The sequence below is a fragment of the Dromaius novaehollandiae genome, chromosome 8 (genome assembly GCF_036370855.1).
Source record: "Dromaius novaehollandiae isolate bDroNov1 chromosome 8, bDroNov1.hap1, whole genome shotgun sequence".
In the NCBI taxonomy this organism is placed as follows: Eukaryota; Metazoa; Chordata; class Aves; order Casuariiformes; family Dromaiidae; genus Dromaius; species Dromaius novaehollandiae.
The window spans coordinates 7,389,248-7,407,470 of record NC_088105.1 but is presented as its reverse complement, the minus strand read 5'-3'; the positions used below and the strand labels follow the sequence as shown (position 1 = coordinate 7,407,470).

The 18,223-nt window shown below is 38.9% G+C and overlaps 1 protein-coding gene and 1 long non-coding RNA gene across 2 annotated transcripts; one reads left to right on the top strand and one right to left on the bottom strand.

The window, feature by feature from the left end:
* Positions 1 to 1,683: 1,683 nt before the first annotated feature.
* Positions 1,684 to 4,995, bottom strand: PDC (phosducin). Its single transcript, XM_026101068.2, has 3 exons — positions 4,934 to 4,995; positions 3,127 to 3,287; positions 1,684 to 2,266 (listed from the first exon to the last, which is right to left on the bottom strand). The coding sequence occupies exons 1-3, from the start codon at positions 4,992 to 4,994 to the stop codon at positions 1,739 to 1,741; spliced, it is 750 nt and encodes a 249-aa protein (XP_025956853.1). The 5' UTR covers position 4,995; the 3' UTR covers positions 1,684 to 1,738.
* Positions 4,996 to 10,650: 5,655 nt separating this feature from the next.
* LOC112983745 (uncharacterized) lies at positions 10,651 to 15,975 on the top strand. The gene is made up of 3 exons (XR_003259326.2): positions 10,651 to 10,783; positions 11,636 to 11,705; positions 15,716 to 15,975. It is a non-coding gene; the product is annotated as an uncharacterized LOC112983745 (long non-coding RNA).
* The last annotated feature ends 2,248 nt before the right edge of the window (positions 15,976 to 18,223 follow it).

Here is an 18,223-nt window from a genome sequence, read left to right as displayed (position 1 = left end):
AGTAAGACTTCTGATGCTCTGTTAAAATACTAATGCATATTAAAAGTAGAATTTAGTTGTTCAGTAGTGTTTTGATAGTTAAGAGTCAACAAATGGATATTTTGGCTTTTTTTAACAAAGTGTAAGTTGTGTTTTAAAAATTTTGTTTGAAAGAGTATTGTGTGTGTCTTACAGGAGTCTTTTACAGGGTTACTTTCAGTTACCACAGTGAATTTTCCCACAGGATTTAAAGGTGGAAAAGATGTGTCTGAAAGATAAATAAAGAACCTGCTTTTAGTGTGCCCATGAAAGTTCAGTTATAATGGTTATATTACTGCAGCAGTAGTTCTTTAAGACTGGTTGCTCAATTCAGAATTCTCGCTGATCCATGTTTAGAATTTCACATGGTGACACTTGCGTGGTTGGATCCTGACCTGAAGCAAAACTGAAACTGAGTAAAATGTGAAATTAGCAAATCACTCAAAAACTGATAAGTGAATTAGATAGGTAGAGAAAAAAATCTTTAAGATTTTGATGATCTCGGATGTTATCAGCAAAAGCGTATGTGGCTAAGACATTCGTATTTCTATCTTCAGAGTAAAATTTAGCTTCCAGCTTTGCTAGTGTGCAAATGAAATGATTGAAATAGTATGCATGTGTATCAGAATTGACTTTCAGGTCATTGAATATTCTCGTTCTCTCTTTCTCTTTCTTTCTTTCTTTACTTCTTTCTCGGAACTGGTCTCTTTACACATACAGAGAGAGCTATGTCTGTTACGAATGCACTGTGTGTCTTCCTCTCAAATACATTTTTAAGTTGTAGCTCTCAACAGCATCTCTTTTGCTAACGGTAAACCTTTGAGTTTAGTAAATGTGTCTAATGAGTTCTTACTAATATTTCATATGTTTTTAAGATTATATATGTATGTATAAGATGTCTTTAAGGTTATATATTACCAATGCATTTCACACTTCTGATGGCAGGGGGTTTTTTTCTTCAGGGTTTTTAAGCTTTATTCATAGTTATTACATAAACACAATATACCTTTTCAGTAACTTGCAAATATTTTAAATATTACAGTTCAAAAACGTGGAGCAGCAATAAACTGAAATTAACTGAGGATTAGTCTGTTAGCTGTTTGGATGAATAACTTGTAGAAGCAGTGAGCTAACTTCATATTTTCACAATTATTGAAAAGTAAATGCAGAAACATAAAATGTGCTAAATATCTAGTGCATAGGATATAATAATGCAAAGACCTCAGGCTATTTCTTTGTCCTTAAAACTGCTGGATGGAATTTTTTCTACTGACTTCAGTAGGAACAAATTTACTCTGTGAAGTTAAGAGTCTTCTCATGATTGTATAGTATGGAATAATTCCATAATACGGAGATTGCTCTTTTATGTATGCAGAGGGGTGGATCGATTCTGTTGCTACTGAAATCAGGTTCTTTGTGCTTAGTGGACACATACATGGGGCCTCAATCTGTAATTTTGTGTGTCCCTAGTTCCTTAGAGAAAACCAGTATTGTCCTCTGTTCATTGCATTACTTGCACTTTGCATAAAAATAAGTATGTACAGGACTTGCTGTTGTATGGGTTCTAAGTAAAATTCACAAATTAACAGTTAAGAAACATGTCTCTTACAAATAAGTTTAGTAAGCAAAGACGGCCTTCTCTAAATGAGATGGGTTTTACTGAGATTGATTACAGCATACAGAAGAGAAATGGGAGACAGTGAGGACTATGGTCCTCTACTTATTCAACATCTTGCTCATCCATGTTGCCATTTTCCAGTGCTGGAAGCTCCCTTTCAGGTAGCAGCCCATACTCATTTAGGAAAGACTCCACATCCACAGCAAAAAATTCCTCATTGAATTGTTCGGAAACGCTAATGAAATTGCTCAGAAGCTCCCCACCCTTATAGACAAGTAGAGTGGGAAGCACTTCACTTGAGAAGCGGTCTCCAGCCCCTGTGCTGGAGGCTTTTATCTTGCAGAACTTCACCGTGGAGTACTCTGCAGCAAGGCAGGTTAAGCTGTTGTTCAGTGCATCGCAGCCCTTGATACCGTCTTCGTAAATATGAACAATGACAGTGGTAGTTTTATGTTCTTTCTCAATGGCTTCCAGGAACTGTTCTCCGTTCTGCAGCTCGCACAAGTAGCCGTATTTTGGCCCAAAACTCAGCCTCTGGTGCATATCCTGCATGCAGCGTTTGCGATATTTTTGTAGGCAAGTTTCGTCTTCTTTCTCATCCTGAATTAATTCATACTCCTGCATACTCATCTGTGGATATTGAGAGAGTGTTATTAAATTATATTAATAAGTGGTCATCTATTGATACTGAAGAGAACAAGTTGGTGTCTGGCAAACATTGCACAGAGCATTTAGGCAGAAGAATAACTTCCTATAATGTTTCTTTAAGGTTTCTTCAAGAGACAAGGGTGCAAATCCTGGCTTTCAACGCTGGAGTGTCAAATTGATGATACTGAAGATAGTTGCCCTATTTGGCAAAAACTTCTGGGTCCTCCAGAGTTAGTGGGAATTTTTCCAGTAATTGCAGTGGGGTCAGGATTTAATTCCCCCCCCCGCTCTGTTTTCCCAATTAGTTAATTACTGTGGCCATTATCATTTTAGAGCTCTTTCCTGACTAGTGAGTTTTTAAGCCCATGAAAAATTTTTCAATTGCCTTAACCAAGGATAGGGTATTGGGCGAAAAGGCCAAACTCTCAGTATTGTGTGATATATTTCAATGAAATATACTACGTATTTTACAGAAGCTAGACTCTGCCTGAGAAAGGTTTAGATAGAGACTGTTGGTTGTGCATTTTAGGTCAGATGTTGCTATTCTCATGGTAAGCAATTCTTTGTTCTTTGAGTATTCTCCTGTTCTTCAATGACAGTGCTTATGCAGCTGCATACCACTTAATGCAAGTAATATAATCTGCGCCCAAGAGATTGCTTTATGTTATATTTGTGGTATAAATGCAAAATAAAGTTACTGTCAATACTGCTGATTGATTCTATCCATATTATGAGAGTTCTGCTAAGTTGCAAAGGAATTGAGACTGGCAAATTTAGGAGTTTCTAGGTTATATAACTGTGTTTCATGTCAAAATATATTTATTTTGCTTTTCTCCTCTTACCTTACGGCAGAATCTCTCTCTGGTATCTTTATCATCTTTACTGAAAGATCTGTGTGGTGAAGACATTTGTCTAAGAATTTCTTTCTTGCTCAAGGATAAGGATTCTCCATCTTCGCTTTCTAATTTAAACTTTCTCCAGTCATTGATCACGCCTTTGGGCCCTACGAGAGACAAGTTAGATGACAAACTGGCTGCAACATGAAGCTGTTGTAAGAATTTTCTGCCCGTCACTTGTTTGTCCACCCCCGTTTGCTTTCAGGGCACCCTCCAGGAGTGCTGGAAACTAGAGCTTTGGAACCAATGTGTTACATGAACTATTCTTCTTTCTTTTGAAGGCTTATTTTGATCCTCAGTCATTTTGGGAGTCTGGTTCATATCTTGATCGAATAAAAGAATTTTGGTGAACTGCATAAGTAGTCAACAAGGATGAGGGCATGGGAACTTGTTAAACTGGCTTCATGGCCGCAACTAGTGTTTCTTACAAGTATATATGTAGTTCCCTATAGACAACATCTCTGAAAACATACCACACAAGTCCTTCACATTCATGGTAAAACTAAGAGTACAGGGCACTCAAGATGTGGGGTGGGTTTGTTTTTAACCCATATCTGTTCCACTGAAGGACTAATCTCTAAGGCAGTGCTTACTGATGATTTCTGATTATAATGCAGCTCTTGTTCTTCAGAGCTGGCTGATTAAATTAGTTTTTACAGTTCAAAATGCCAAAGGTATTCTCAAACATTTTAATCTGTACCTTTGATAAAGCAAAAACATGGAAAACTGATGTTTTCAGAGGTGAAGTTTAATTTTATGGAAAATTCAGAAAAGGCTAGGTAAGAAGCTCTCTGTCTCGTGAGAGAGAGGTAGTGTTACCAGTTGCTAAGAGTCTGTTTTGCATTAAATTTCAGCAGCTTATGGTGATGGCTAAAGGTGAGGTGCCTGACACCACACCCATGGGTGGAAATGTTAGGTGAACTGAACTTCCAGGAACGAGATTCCAAGATTGGAATTAGCGTGAAATTCTTGGCATGGTGATAACGGTTAAGTGTACAGTAGCCTGATTTCCAGAACTACTCAGAAGCCTCAGAATTCCCTAGAAAAATATCTTGGCTGATGGCAGCAGGACTGGTCTGGGAAAGTACCGCAAGAACAGTTATTACAAGGGCTGTATTTATTATAGTACAAGGAAAAGGAGCCTTTGGAGCACAGAGAGGGAATGAACTAAATACCGTTGGCAGGATAGGACATGGTGCTCTGTATAACAGAGTACAATGATGCTCATAAACCATGGTGGTTGATTCTGGACTAAAAAGAATTGTGACTCTGAGCAAGGATGCTTTTAAAGATTTTTAAATTCCATTCTGCATTTGTCAAAAGGTATATAGCTGCATTTTTTACAGTGAACATTCCTTCTGTAAGAACAAAAAAATAATTCAGCCTTTGTAGTGAAACCTTATAATGTAGTCCTAGTGCATTAGCAGGTCTCCCTGCAAAAGAAGTTGTTCATGTCTGAAGCAAAAAGTCAACAAAAGCTGCACCGGACAATTGCTGTTGGTGCCCTCTTCAGATGTCTTCTGCATTTGCCATTTGCTTCAGGCATGAGGAAGGTTGGTACAAAGATCGTTTTGGTGTTACCTGCCGTTACATGAGGGGTGTCAATTAGTCCAATATATGTTCTTGTTGGCTTTGGAGCGTATTTCTCTATGCAAGGGGTTTGCCATGCCAGTGAATATACTTGAATTCCACAGTGAACAGAGACAGTTTAGCTTATTATTAAGGGGGAAAAAAAAGTAATCTGTTTTCTTGCCTGTGTGTGTAGCCTGTCCTTCAAAATCTTCTTCCAAACTGGCGTTTCTGTTTTCTTCCATTTTGGCAACTGGAGCGGGAGACACTGCAAGTCCAGAAAGGAAAACAGTAGCAGGATGAAAAGGCATAAGCTTACAGCTACATACAGTGCAGTATGTGATTTCCTGCAGCTGCGAGGTATTGGTGCAGGTAAAAATCTAAATTACAGTTGTAGAGCTTCTCATCACCTCATTAAAAGCAATTAGGATCAGTCTCTTATTAAAGGTGTCAGGCCAAATTCTTACTGAAAGCACCTGGGTGAGGGTTTCTTCATTTTAGTATTTCTTCTTGGGCATGGAGAATATTGGCAGCCTATTGTGGAACAGTGCTAGTAAAACTTTCTGCAATGGAAATGTGCAGTGGTTATTTTCACTTTCTTCCCCCTTTGAATCAGAAACTGATGAATTTTCCACGTCCTGTAAGTGTATTTATATTTAAGGATTGCCTGAACTGCTCATTTCATGTACAGAGGATGAAGCCAAATATTTGTACCTGTTGGAGGAGAGACCTCTAAACTCCTTGGAGTTAGACTGCATGTACTGAACAAAGTTGCAGAACAGAAGACATTATAGGGGGTATAAATCACATTCCTCTTCCACCAGTTGTGTCCCCAGGAGCCAGGCAGCAATCGCAGAGCACTGGGGTACAACAGTGGCATACACCCCTTTTCTTGACTTTCTCGTAGAGCTTTTGAGGAGTGAAGTAGGACCATGTGCCTTTAAGGAAGAGGAAAGGCTTCTCCTTTGTGTAAAGAGTTCACCAGATGAGCGGAGTTGGACAGTGCCAGAGCATGACAAAGCAGCAGGACTTGGCCAGAGCATTGACCTCTCAAACTCTGCTGGTCAAGCTGATGTTCTGCTGTTTCCTGAAAGTCGCTGTAAACGTTTTTTGGGGTTCTGCAACTTTCATGAGCAGATCAATTATCTGTTTCAAAAAGATACACTGGCGTGGAAAACATACCAGTTCTTCAAATACGTTTTTGCTCTACTGTTGATAGATATCTACATATGTGTCTGTATCAGAGCTCTGCCACAACACATTCATGAATCTTTTCTCATGTTACATCTCAGTCAGAAGTTTCGTTTTTAGTCAGAAATTGTAATTCCAGTGTGCTAAAGTGCCACTTTGGACAGAAGTCTTAAGGCAGACACTTTGAAGCAAGAGTTCCTGTTTAGTCTAGCCTAGTTTCATCTAGTTTTAGCACTTCAGCTGTTAAAGTAGGCTTTGCAGAAAATCCTGTCTTGGAGCCAATATTAAGATGTTGTTATGTAATGAATGCCAGATTTAAAAGCTGATGGTAAGTTAGATTTGAGTGACATTCATTTCATAGCATGTGTGTACAAAAGGAAATGGCACGTTCACCTGCTCGACTACTTACATGTCAGGATCAAGGGGGGAAGTGGAGGAATGGCTGAGCAAGATGCGAGTAACCCAATTCTTGTGTGTATGGGAAAAGCTAATTAGTAAATGTGAGAATAAGTTTTTCTGCAGAAAGATTTGCGGTAAGTAATCAAAACATGTAGGAAGTGTTCTGAATTCTTTTGGAAGAGAAGCAGATTGTGAAAAATACATTTTATTCGTAGTAATTCTGTCTGTAGAGCTGTATTCATATCCAGTTTTGTGTGAGATCTGGCTGTATTCAGTCAGTTCTGAAATAGATTAAGCGAATTCCATCTCACATATGCAAACCTGAAAATCTCTGTCATGTTAGTGATGGACTGCTAGGTGGATCTGCTGGGTCAGGGGCCTGTAAGTCATTGCCATGACTAATATTAATATTTACAAAATACTCTAGGGACTGTTGATGCTGAGAATTTTTTATTCCATGGGGGGGAAGAGAGGGTTTAATGCTCTGTGTGTATGCTTTGCTCTTCCATAGCTTTTAGCCCTGAAATGCAGTAAAAGGACACAGGATGTGGAAAGGAATAATTAAGCGGTCTGTTGCAGGCTTGAGCCAGAGAACATTGACCAGTTTTAGGTGAAATGCTCGAGGTGGAAACTGATTGCGTAACAAACGAAAGCGCTCCTTAAAATGCTCGTTACTGCTGTGTTGTACCTGATGAATCTCAGAAGATTAGTTGAATCATAATAACACAGGAAAATTGCATTTCCGCACTCTTCTGAAGTGTGGCATGAGGCAATAATCCTTATAATAGAGACTGGTAAACTGACCGTAGAGCTGGGAGCGGGCAACTCCTGAAATCTAATCCAGCCCCTGCTACTGACTCAAGCTGTGAGCCTGGAGCAAGTCACGCAAATCTTAGTCCTTTCCTTTCAATAGAGGTAAAAATATTTACAGTTCTTAACTTGGCACTGTAAGAAGTAGGCTGTCCAAGCCAGGTGTTTCCCAATTAGGCACCTGAGGACAAGGGCTTATGAACATGTAGCTGCAAGGTGAGCTGTGGGAAGCTCAGTTACTGCATGAGCTGGCTGGTCTGATGTACATGTACTTCCTTTGAAGAAAGTGCAGTGAAGAAGGTGTAAGCTATTGCATTTACTGTGGTGTGAGTACAGGCACACAGGCAATCACCAGGGTGGAAATTTCTCACGTATATTAAGTGAGGGGTTGAGATTTTTTTTCGCCCCCTAAAATGCTGGATGTATAACAGTTCCCGAAGAAAAAACTAGGTTCCTAGTATCTGGGGAGATGTTGGTGCTACCAGCTCTGGAGCATGCTGTGGAAGTGCCTCCATGTGGATACGTGCCCAACCATTAACTTGAACAAAGTTTTAAAACATAAAGTACACATAACACTGAGGCAGTAAAGCAAATCATACAAAAGAGCTGTTGGTAACAACCTGTCACAGGGTGTCTTGGATCTAAAGTTATCAGCATCCCTGTTTTACTGGTGCATTGAAATTTGGGGTGCCCAAGAGTAGGCACAGCTAAAGCCACTTTCTGTGCAAGACAGCTGCTTGCTTAAGAGTGGGCTGTGCCCTGCGATGGCGTGGGCAGACCACATGGCATTCCTGTTTGCACCCCCAGCTGCAAGTGGATCCTAACTAGTTGCCTGGCTGTGCTGTCTTTCAGAAATTCATTGCTTAAGATCATCTGTTAGTGGAACCCCCTTAAACCTGCGTCAACCCAGGGACCTGGTCTACTGCTGAGGCTGGAGGTGGCAGGAATTGGCTGCATGTACGAAATGGAAACATGAAAAGTAAACAATGTCTCACAGGGATCTTCCTCAACCAGATGTGATTGCACATTTATGTTTCTAGCTACATGTGGGCTGATTGTTTAGCAGCTATGTGCACACTGCCTGTCCAGTCGGCTCTTGCCTCTTGGACTGAATGTTAACAGCTTTTTTTTGCTATCTGGGCACTAACTTGAGTCTGACTTCTCTGCCCATTTTTCCTGGCTTCTGTTGGTAGAATTTCATACCTGTGAGACTTGTCCTCTCTGTCAAATGATAATGGCCACTGCATTGGAAGCTTAGCAGTTTAGGAACAGCTGGATCCATCAAGCAAGTCAAGAGAAGGAGTAGTTACGGATTTAAATGTTCAGGTTGCTGGAATTTGGGGGAATTGGGTTAAAAAAGATATACTCGGACTAGTATTTTAAAACAGTGATAGCATGCACACAATATCATATGATACTAACAAACGCTTTTGAAAAGCGGTAACAGAATGTTACTGTAAGAACACTATCATTTTCTAATTTTAAGTTTCTGATGTCAATACACATTTTAATACAAGTTTTCGTGTTTTCATTTCCTCTGGGCTTTGTTCACGAGAGAGCAGTGGAGGGGCAGATAAAGCAGTAAAAAAAAAGTAGAGTTGTTGGATCTGAAGGACTCCGTTCCCATTAGATTCTGTCTGATCCAGCAGCGAAGTGCCAAATTCCTATTTTAAACTCTTTTCAAACCTTGCTCCCAGACGATGCTTCGAACAAGATCCTGATTAGGACTGAACTCTGCAAGGCATCACCCATATATAAGAAGCAGAAAATTTCCAGTATAGCAGAATTGAGAGACTGCGCTATGTATGAGGCCCTCTGCGCCTACCGTTGAGGAGGAGGCAGTAGGCATCCTTCTGTATTAGCAACAGTGACAAATTTCTGAGGAGTCTGATCCAAAGCTCATCCATATCATGCAAATCTTTTCAGTAAATTCAGTGCACTTAGGATAAGACTCACAGGGCGTGATCTGCAGTGTTGAGCGCAGACTGCATGTTTGAAGTTGAACATGTATTTGCATGGTTTTCTCAGTTAAGATGCATCTACTTCAGCCCTGGGCATGATCTGTCTCGTAGCTACTCTGCAAGGCACTAACAGGTTGCAGCAGACTCTTCCATTTTTGTCCCTTGTTCTCTGTGTTCTGTAGTTCTTGCTGCTAGTCAAAACGCATGTGTTTGAATAAGAGACTTGGGGTGGGGGGGGGGGGGGAAGTAAGCACATCATACGAACCAAGAGCTTTTTGGCCACTCTGTAATTTAAAAAAATAAGGCAGACAGTATCCATCCTCAAAAGGAGACAATATCCATCCTCAGTGGTATTTGCAGTTAGATTTGCAGGTGGCATTAACACCACTGCATAAGCAAAATCAATGTCAAGGTCTGAGGTCAAAATTTCAGACCGATTACCAGGGCATTGCGCAGGGAACTGAAAGCCTTAAGCATCTTTAATAATCTGGATGATTAATGTTAGGCACCTAACCAGATAGTTGCTAGTTAAAAGTGCTGAGTACCTGCAGCTCACTCTACATGCGGTGGCAATCAGGTCACTTACATTAGGATGGCTAGAAGCAGAACTAAGAGCCTACCTTCAGAAACTCATTTGCCTTATTTGATCATTTGCACCAGTGTTGGTATATCATGGAGATTACATCACTATGTTTGAAAACATTGCAAAACACTGGAAGAGAGGACTTTGTTAGCTTGTAGAAGACATCATACGATAGGAAGAAAATACAAACCACGATGGGTTGACGTAGAAAGCTGTCAGCTTCACTGCAGATCACCATGATTGAGAGGGTTATTGGATTATTTGTTCTATCCGCTTTAGGAGAGTTACGCTGTTCTTTATTTGTGAAATGGAAACACTTTAAATAGATGTAATTCAATGTTTCATTTATCCTTAAAGCTTTGCCAATTAGGAACTTCCCTACGTGACTACCCCTGGCTTCAGGGCTCTCTGTTAGGTTTAAAAATCAAATGATTAAAAAAAGATTATGCCTCACTTTTTCGGTTTTCTGTTGTTATTTTTTTCTTTCTTTTTTGGTTAGTGGAGAAGGCCTTCAAAATTTGACCTATAATTATGCACCAGAAATTATTCATGTTTTATGGATTACACATTCATTGTTCACCTATATGAATGCGAACTCTGATTCTGTTTGTATTATTTCAGTATTTTATTTCTGAGTTTCCCTCTGAAATGTAGAATTAGCTTGACTTCTTTCATATCAAATAACCTCGCTTCTGCCACAGTACTACTATGTTTTGGATGCAACAGCAGAATCTGGGTATTTAAAAACAAGACTTTCTATTTCAGAAAAAGTACTAATTAACAGTAGTGTCAAATCTCTGTTAACGTAATCAGAATTCCTGTTTCAAAAAGCTTAATTTTGTGTATTAAGCAATGAATGTCTTTTAAAACTCAGGAGTTGAATTTTTGGAGCCTGTACAGTTAAATATTTGTTACTATGGTGATGAGCATGGTGGTGTGGGTTTTTTTTTTTTTTTTTGATCCTGTCAGGGAAGCTATTTTTTCTTCCTCTTTTTAGAAAATTTGGAGTGTAGCAAAAAGGACGGAAGAGGAGAATGGTTGGATGCCAAGAAAATGCCCATTTGAAGTAGAAGAGCCACCACTTTCGAATGTAGGTATTTGAAGACAAGAACCTCAATCTATGTTTATCCTTGGTGTCTGACCTGATTTGTCAGATGGATTGAGCATCTTCATCATGGTATTCTGAAAGTCAGGCCAGAGTTTTCAGTTGATGTTTAAATATATATTTAATTTCTGAACTCTAAGTACACACCTGTATGCCTGCTAGAGTTCTGGTCCGCGTTTCCTGCTATAGTTAACAAAGGCCTGCTGAGGCAGAGGGGAAATCAGAACTTGTAAGGTTGGGAGACAGTCCACAGTCTGTTTTGGGTATTGAGTTTGACAGCAAATGCCTGCTAAGGCTCTGTATCTACAAAAAGAACTGTGTGCAGTAAACAGTAAAACAGGTTTGATCTAGCCATTGGGCTCAGTATGAATGCAGATTCTACCTAAGCAGTTTTTCTCTCAAATTTGATAATTAGGCAATTTAACAGAACTGCCAAATTCACACATTACTTATTCCTGGCTTTTTCTGACTGTTAACATGGATTCTCTGAGATGTGTGATGCTTTTCCATTATTTGAAAAGTATTAGATTCCAGTTCTGACTGAATAGTACCTTTCTCTGCAGCTGGACTTGCTTATCCCAGTTGGACACCCCTGTGAGAAAGAAAAATCAGAGTGCAGCATCTAAGACTTGGGGCAAGCTAGGACAGTAGTTTTTGATAGGAAATATTTCTTAACTTTTTGGCAGTTTTATTAGCTTATGTATCTTGTGGTGATGATTCCGGATTAACGTAAGTCAGGGCAGACCGGCTGAGACTATTCTATAGTAAGGAGAGGGATATTGATGAAGGACGTGTCTTTGACCTGTTCGTTCAAGAAGCTCTTATTGTGTCCTCCAGCATGCTGCCTTGGAACTGTTCATTTCGGACTGGCAGAACCAAGCAAATGAGGCTCACTTGTAATTGTCAGGTACTTGCTATTCTTTCATTCCTTTTTTTTGTCCTTTTGGTAAACAAATTAAGCTGGTAAGTGTCCTTTGACTCCACTGAGTACATCCTCATGTTCTAGAAGAGCTGACAGAGTCAGTGGTGGTTCACACTGTAGTCCAAGCACCTAAATTAAGGCACCGACAATGGTAAGCTAGTTTTTCTAAGCTTTATCTGCTCAGTGTGTAGGGATAAGCTCTCCAGATGGCTGTACAGAAAAGGAGTCTGAATTGCCTTTTTGATGTGCCTTTCTGTCTTGTGGACTCTTCTAAGAACCTGCAAGGACTAGCCTTCTGATGCAGGGGTTCAAGTTAGCCTCATGTGAATCTCCCACCTTCTTTGCTGTTATGTTATCAAGCAGCTATGCATTCTGCATTAATAGCTTTCCATCATTCAATTAATATGAAGAGAGCCACTACCTAAAGGTAGGATGGCTCTATGGTATATGTACCCTCCCAACAGTCCATTATACTTGCAGAAGTAAGAACGAAAAAATGTGCAAGTCCTCTGTCTTTATGCTTCCACTAATACAATAGCTACTTCTGTAAGTATTGGAAGCAGAATTGTTTTCCATCTACGGAGCAAAATGTGAAACTTGCTAGTTTGGGAATTAACTTTCATGTTCATTTTAAATAAGATTTACATGTAAAACTGGTATATCCTGTGTTTGTCAAAGGATGCAGAAAAGACCCTTTGAGTAGGGCTTATGGTCAGCATATCCAAAATAAAAAAAGTTTCCTTTGTTCAACTGTAAAGCTGTCACCAGCTGAATGTGATACAACAATATTTTTTTTGTTTACTTGACCATTTACTGACAAATGTAGTAACAGTTTAGAAAGTAATAAATCAAATGATGTATGTGCAAGTCCCATTCCAACCAGCTGCTGCTTTACAGTGTGTACTGCAGGATTGCCTGGCCCTCTTACTTGCAATGTCAGGAATAATCTCTTCTTGACTGAATGATCCTGACATCTCTGTTGCAACTACAGCTGCATGAAATAAATGCAATAATAGTATTTCTCATGATATCTTTATTAATTAGAAGATAAAAGCCAAAGCAAACAATATCAGGTGGCCAAGCAGAACCCCAAAGACTTATACTTCCTATATTCCAGGAAGCCATTGCTTCCTGGTTTACCCTGTTCTTGTAGAAAACTCTTACACCATTGGTATCCTTCCAGCGGCTTCACATTTTTTTTTGGATCCTGTAATGGACTCTTAAGTATAGATGCTAAACTTCCACCAGCTAAACTGTAAACAGCTCTATATGTGGCTTGTAAAACTGCAAGAGATTGAGGTTAACGTTTGTTCTTCCTTTTCAGAACAAAATTAAGAAAACTAGGATTGTAGTTATATAGCAACTAATGTGTTTACCCAAGTTTCTCTGAACATGTAAATAACTTTCACAGCTTGGAGAAAAGGGCAATGACTTAAAACATGTCCTACTCCAAAAACATAGCTCAGATATACAGCATAGTAAATCCTTTTCCTGTGATTTGCTCCTATTTGCATAGAAACTAGAGCGTAAATTCTAGGCCAGACTTTCTGTGTAGAAATAATTGTTTCTGAGACCCCTTCACAGGAACTGCCACTGATCTGTCATGAAGTAAATTCCAAGCAATTTAATGGATAGTAACTCCATGGTCAGGTTGGAGTTACTATCATCTTTCAGTAAGCCAGTCCTGTTGCAGTGATCTGGTAGTGATCCTTTCTTCAAGGTTTCCAGCATTCATCTGAATGCAAAAGCAAAGGGTTTGTTGTAACAGGAAGCATAAGATACCAGGATGTTTATCTGCTTGGGAGAGAGTGGAAGAAAAGAAAGGAATGGGGAAAAGAAAAATGGAGAGAATGAAAAGATCTTATCTGAAAAAATCTTGCTGTAAATGTCCTTGATTTATTTCATGCCCTTCTGTTGTGCCACACTAGCACAGTGCGTATGCCAGTACAGTAGCAGAATGCCAATTTACCTTCTAGTGACAGGATTTGGAGCAAAACCCAAGTGCAGCGTTACTGTGACCTGCATGATGTGAAGAGAAATGCTGCTTATCCAAAACCAAAGAAATAGGTGTCACGGATGCAGCAGCCTTAGGTTGTGCAGACATGTGAATTCCTTTGGTGGTTCTTCAGTGCTATTCTCAAGGGTGGACTGAAAGTATAGTCAACAGCACAAGTTTCTAGTGGGTAAGACAGTAAGTGAAAGGCGAGTGTCTGAACGCATATCCTGGCATCTTGTGCTGCATCCGCAACTAGCTTTGCCGACAGCATTACGTAGGGGTGTGGTGCAGCTATTGTAGGAACTTGTTACAGAATTTAAGTACTTCCTGCAGAGAGTCAGAGCAGCTCCATCTCTTTGCTATTGTGACCAAAGGGAGAAGATGAGCCAGGTCCAAACATCTGGTTTCAGCAACTGGTCATGTAGACCAGGAGATAGTCAAGGTGTTCCAGTGATGGTTTTTCTCCTCCCTCCAGATTTGATTATGCAGCAGAGTATAACACTCAGCTAAACCTGAGCCACTGTAGGAACCTGACTCTGCAGCTTTGAAATTAGTTGTAGCAGACATGGGAAGCTGACAGAACAGCAGCCATATGTACCGAGTACTGTATTTGTGAAAGGAGAGGAATTCTGTGAGCGCTAGAAGTAATGAAATCCGGTTTTCCAGGATTTTTTTCTGATGCTTTTGGTGTCTAAAAGCTTTTTGCTGTTGGTTCAGGTTTCGGAAAGGCTCTATTTGAGGATTCCCTGGCATTGGAAAAAAAAGATGTAGAAGTATGCCAGAGCACTGTCCCTTCGGGAGAATCAGATGCGGATACAAAAACGTATATCGTATCATAAATAAGAGAAGAAACATGCTATTTCAGATTACCATTACATCAATTATTTGGTTTTGCATGATAAATGATCTGTTCTACTGGGACCGTTAATGATGTAACAGACAAATATGAATCAGTTTGTAAGAGCTTCATTACAGATGTGTTATAACAAGCTCTCAGAAGAAAATGAAATGATAATTCATGTAATTATATAACAGTTGCTAAACAGTAGGTTGGTCAGTAGGCCAGTATGCTTTTCTCAATCCTTATATTTTAAATATTGTATTATAGAAGAGTCATTGACACATCCACATTTATACTAAATGAAACAATTATCACCAAATTATAAATACCCCAAAATGATCACTAGTGTTTTTTAAATAAACAGCCATTTTCTAAAGTGATTTATTAAGTCATTTAAGTAAGATTTGAAGAAAGGCATTCTAGTATTTTGTTTAATGTAGGTTGTAGGTTACTGATATCTCCAAGACAATTTGGTGGTTCAGTGGCCTGAAATCTTTTCTGGACGAAATTTACTCTTTTTACACAGAACTTAACAATAACTAATCTTGAGAGGATACAGGCGTGGATAATGGTAACAAAATTTTGCATCTATTGGGAAAGGTGTCGTACAGAAAAGCAAAAAGTGCCATGGTAGTAGCATGGGCATTAAGGAAATCCCCAAGGTCTAATTAGACTATATTTAGAGCTTGAATGATAAATGGCTGTCTTGTTTCCTTATTTTATATAGTCTGACCTCTGATAACTCTTCCTGTGATGGTTCCTTTCATCTCATTTGGCTTAAATCTTAGCAAGGTTATCTTTAGCTTGGTTTTGTTTTCAATGGACATGGCTGGAAACTAAACGTGATATCTAATAAAATAAACCTAGACAGCATCATACATACAAGAAAGTGAAGGTGAGCAATTGTCAAATGTTACCTTCTGGGATTTTTTTTCTCAAGAAAGAAGTGAAGTCTACTTGAGACTGGTTTTGTGTGTTATTAGGGATCCATGGACAAGGCTACTAAACCTAATGATCACTAATATTGATATGCTTGTCTTTAAAAATGGTCAGTGAAGGCATGTCATCACTGTATGCATTCAAGAGGTGAGATGCAAGGCCTAATCTCATCATTTCTTTCTTTTAGTCTCAATTAGCTTTATTTTAAAAATTTCATAGGCCTTCCTAAGAAATTTCGGAGAAAAGGGATATCGTCACTGCTTGGAAGCATAGACAGCATCCCTGCTGTAAGGAGAAATGGGAATCTGTGGTTATCTTCAGATACTGGTGGAGGCACAGATATCTTAATAGACCTTCATCAGTTATGAAGGGTAAGACTCAACAGAAATTATTTTATTTGATACTTTGTGTCGGCATATCAAGACTATTCTAACATGTGTTCATCTCAAATTAAGATAAAATAGTTAATTCCATGCAAAGCAACTGTCCTTAAAGTATTGCATAAATAGAATCAATTAACAATATTTTAATGATGTCATATTGTAAATTACTATCATATTACTGCAATAGCAAGAATATGTGAATATACATAAATTTAATTTCAAGATTACATTTGAATTTATTACTTTAATATTTTCAAAACAAGGACATTGTTTTTGTGGAAATTCTCATTGATCCTGAGACAACTGAAGAACAGAAATTTCAGTGAAATAGTATTTCTTAAGAGCTATTTTGATGAGCTATTTTGATAACCTATTTTCAACTGACTTTCTGCAAGACTTGTTAGCCAACAATTTTGTATGAGGCTGACAAAAACCAAGAACTGAGTTTTCATGTGCTCTGCCATACAGCATGGTTGTGTTTACTCTGAAGTCACTGCTGTTACAGTTTATAGGGACTTATTTGGAAAACTGGCTTAGGTAACGATCAGTATTCAGAGGATTTCCTGGAAGGGCTTTGGGAGCATGTGGAGTTTCACGCTGCATCAGGTATATGCCAGGAGCAACTGAGCTAGCTCATTCAACAGTAGCTTAGGAATTGCCGTTCCCACAATGTTGCCATCCCTTCTTTTGACTAAATGCAAGAAGAAAGTCTATGTGGTATTTGTTTAATGTGATTTCTTGCTTTTTCCTTCTTTCTCTCCTCTTATCTATTAGAAGTTAGAGTGGAAAAGATTCTGGGTCATCAAATGTACTTTCTTGTTATGGCAGACAGCCATATGGAATTATTCTTAAGAATTATCATGCTTCCTCTACTTGTCGTTGCCCCTGTCTTGCATGTCTATTTGAAATGAAAGTGCTAATGAAAAATTGAAATGTTTCCTTTCAAATTAATTTTTTTTGTTTTTTAAGGGTTGACATGAATTCACAAAGTCGTTCGCTTGAATTAGTTGGCAGGGATTATTTTTGGTTTTGATTTTTGTTCTTTTACCTAAGAAATGTTATTCCCCTAACTGGCTGACTCTACTCATATATAGCATCAGGTAGACCCTGTTTCTCCAATTCATTTTATATTCTTCTGCTCATAATTCTTGGACCTCTTCCTTCCGATAGGCAGCAAAATAGGAATTGCTATGTACTTACTTAGGTGAAAATTGCTCTACAGCTTTCACTTGAACTCTGTAGGTGTTGAACATTAATATTTAAAGGCAAAAACTTTGGTGTATGCTCATTGGAGCTATAATTACATTTTAATCAGAGTCAATTCACTGTATTAGGACTTGGATTAAATTTTTGTGCTCTTTCAAGGAAGTCAAAATTAAGGTTATAGTTCGGTCTCCAAGTGTGACTTCCTGTAAGCCTTAAAATAAAGCATATTTTGTAGTTTAAGATGGGATAGCAGTGAAAGGCTAGTTACTGGACTCTCTAGCTGAGTTCACTGGGTCATATTTTCCACATTAAACAAATCATGTCATGGAGGCAACCTGATTTTTCTTTCCTTCCTTTGCTCCCAAGTATCAAACCAGGCTGCTGTATCGTCTCCAGATGGCTTTCTCTCCAGAAGTGGCTTGTGGATTATGGGTTTATTATTCTGGTTTAATGCAGTTCGCTATCTGAAAGTGGTCTAAGAAGAGAATAGGTCAAAAAGAGAGGCTGGAAATTTAAGGACGATGTAGACTTTTCATGGTAAATATTCCCCATTTAAAACTGTTCTGAAATTGCACAGCTTCTGCATCTAGTGAGAATTAGTCTCCTGTAACTGCAGTTACCTGCACAACTAGGCTGACTAATCCATTTAATCTGTTTTACTGTCAGGTGCAATGTTTATTGAAAGTTATTTTACCACCGAGGTAGGGCTACTAACTATATCAGTCAGGCCGTTTTTTCTGAATTAATGCTGTCTGTTCTATTTTCAGGGGTGGAGGCGGGGGGTATCCTTTAATGTGGTTCACCCAGGAAGACACTTTGCAGCTGAGATGCAGACTGAACACATGGAATCATGAGCATTTCGAAGATATAAAATACCGTTAAGGTTTTTGCAGCCACTTTGTAAATTAGGAATAAGTAAATTACTCAGTCCTTTACAACATTAAGGCAGGGAACCCTCTAGTGGCTTCCAGATCCATTGGTGCTGGTGATTTATTCCCTTTATTACCGAAGTCCAGCATATAGCACTGGCATACAGCAATCATCTTTAGCCATGCACTCTGCTTTTAAATGGTGTTATTTTGAGCACCATCTTTCATACCCTAATGTGTTCCCCATGATTTTAGCAGGGCTGTAATTA

Coding starts and splice junctions, on each gene's coding strand:
- PDC (XM_026101068.2), bottom strand. CDS start 4,994: ATGGAAGAAAACAGAAACGCCAGTTTGGAAGAAGATTTTGAAGGACAG. Junction 3,288..4,933: donor AGGACAGGCTACACACACAG/GCAAGAAAACAG, acceptor TGTCTCTCGTAG/GGCCCAAAGGCGTGATCAAT. Junction 2,267..3,126: donor GAGAGAGATTCTGCCGTAAG/GTAAGAGGAGAA, acceptor CAATATCCACAG/ATGAGTATGCAGGAGTATGA.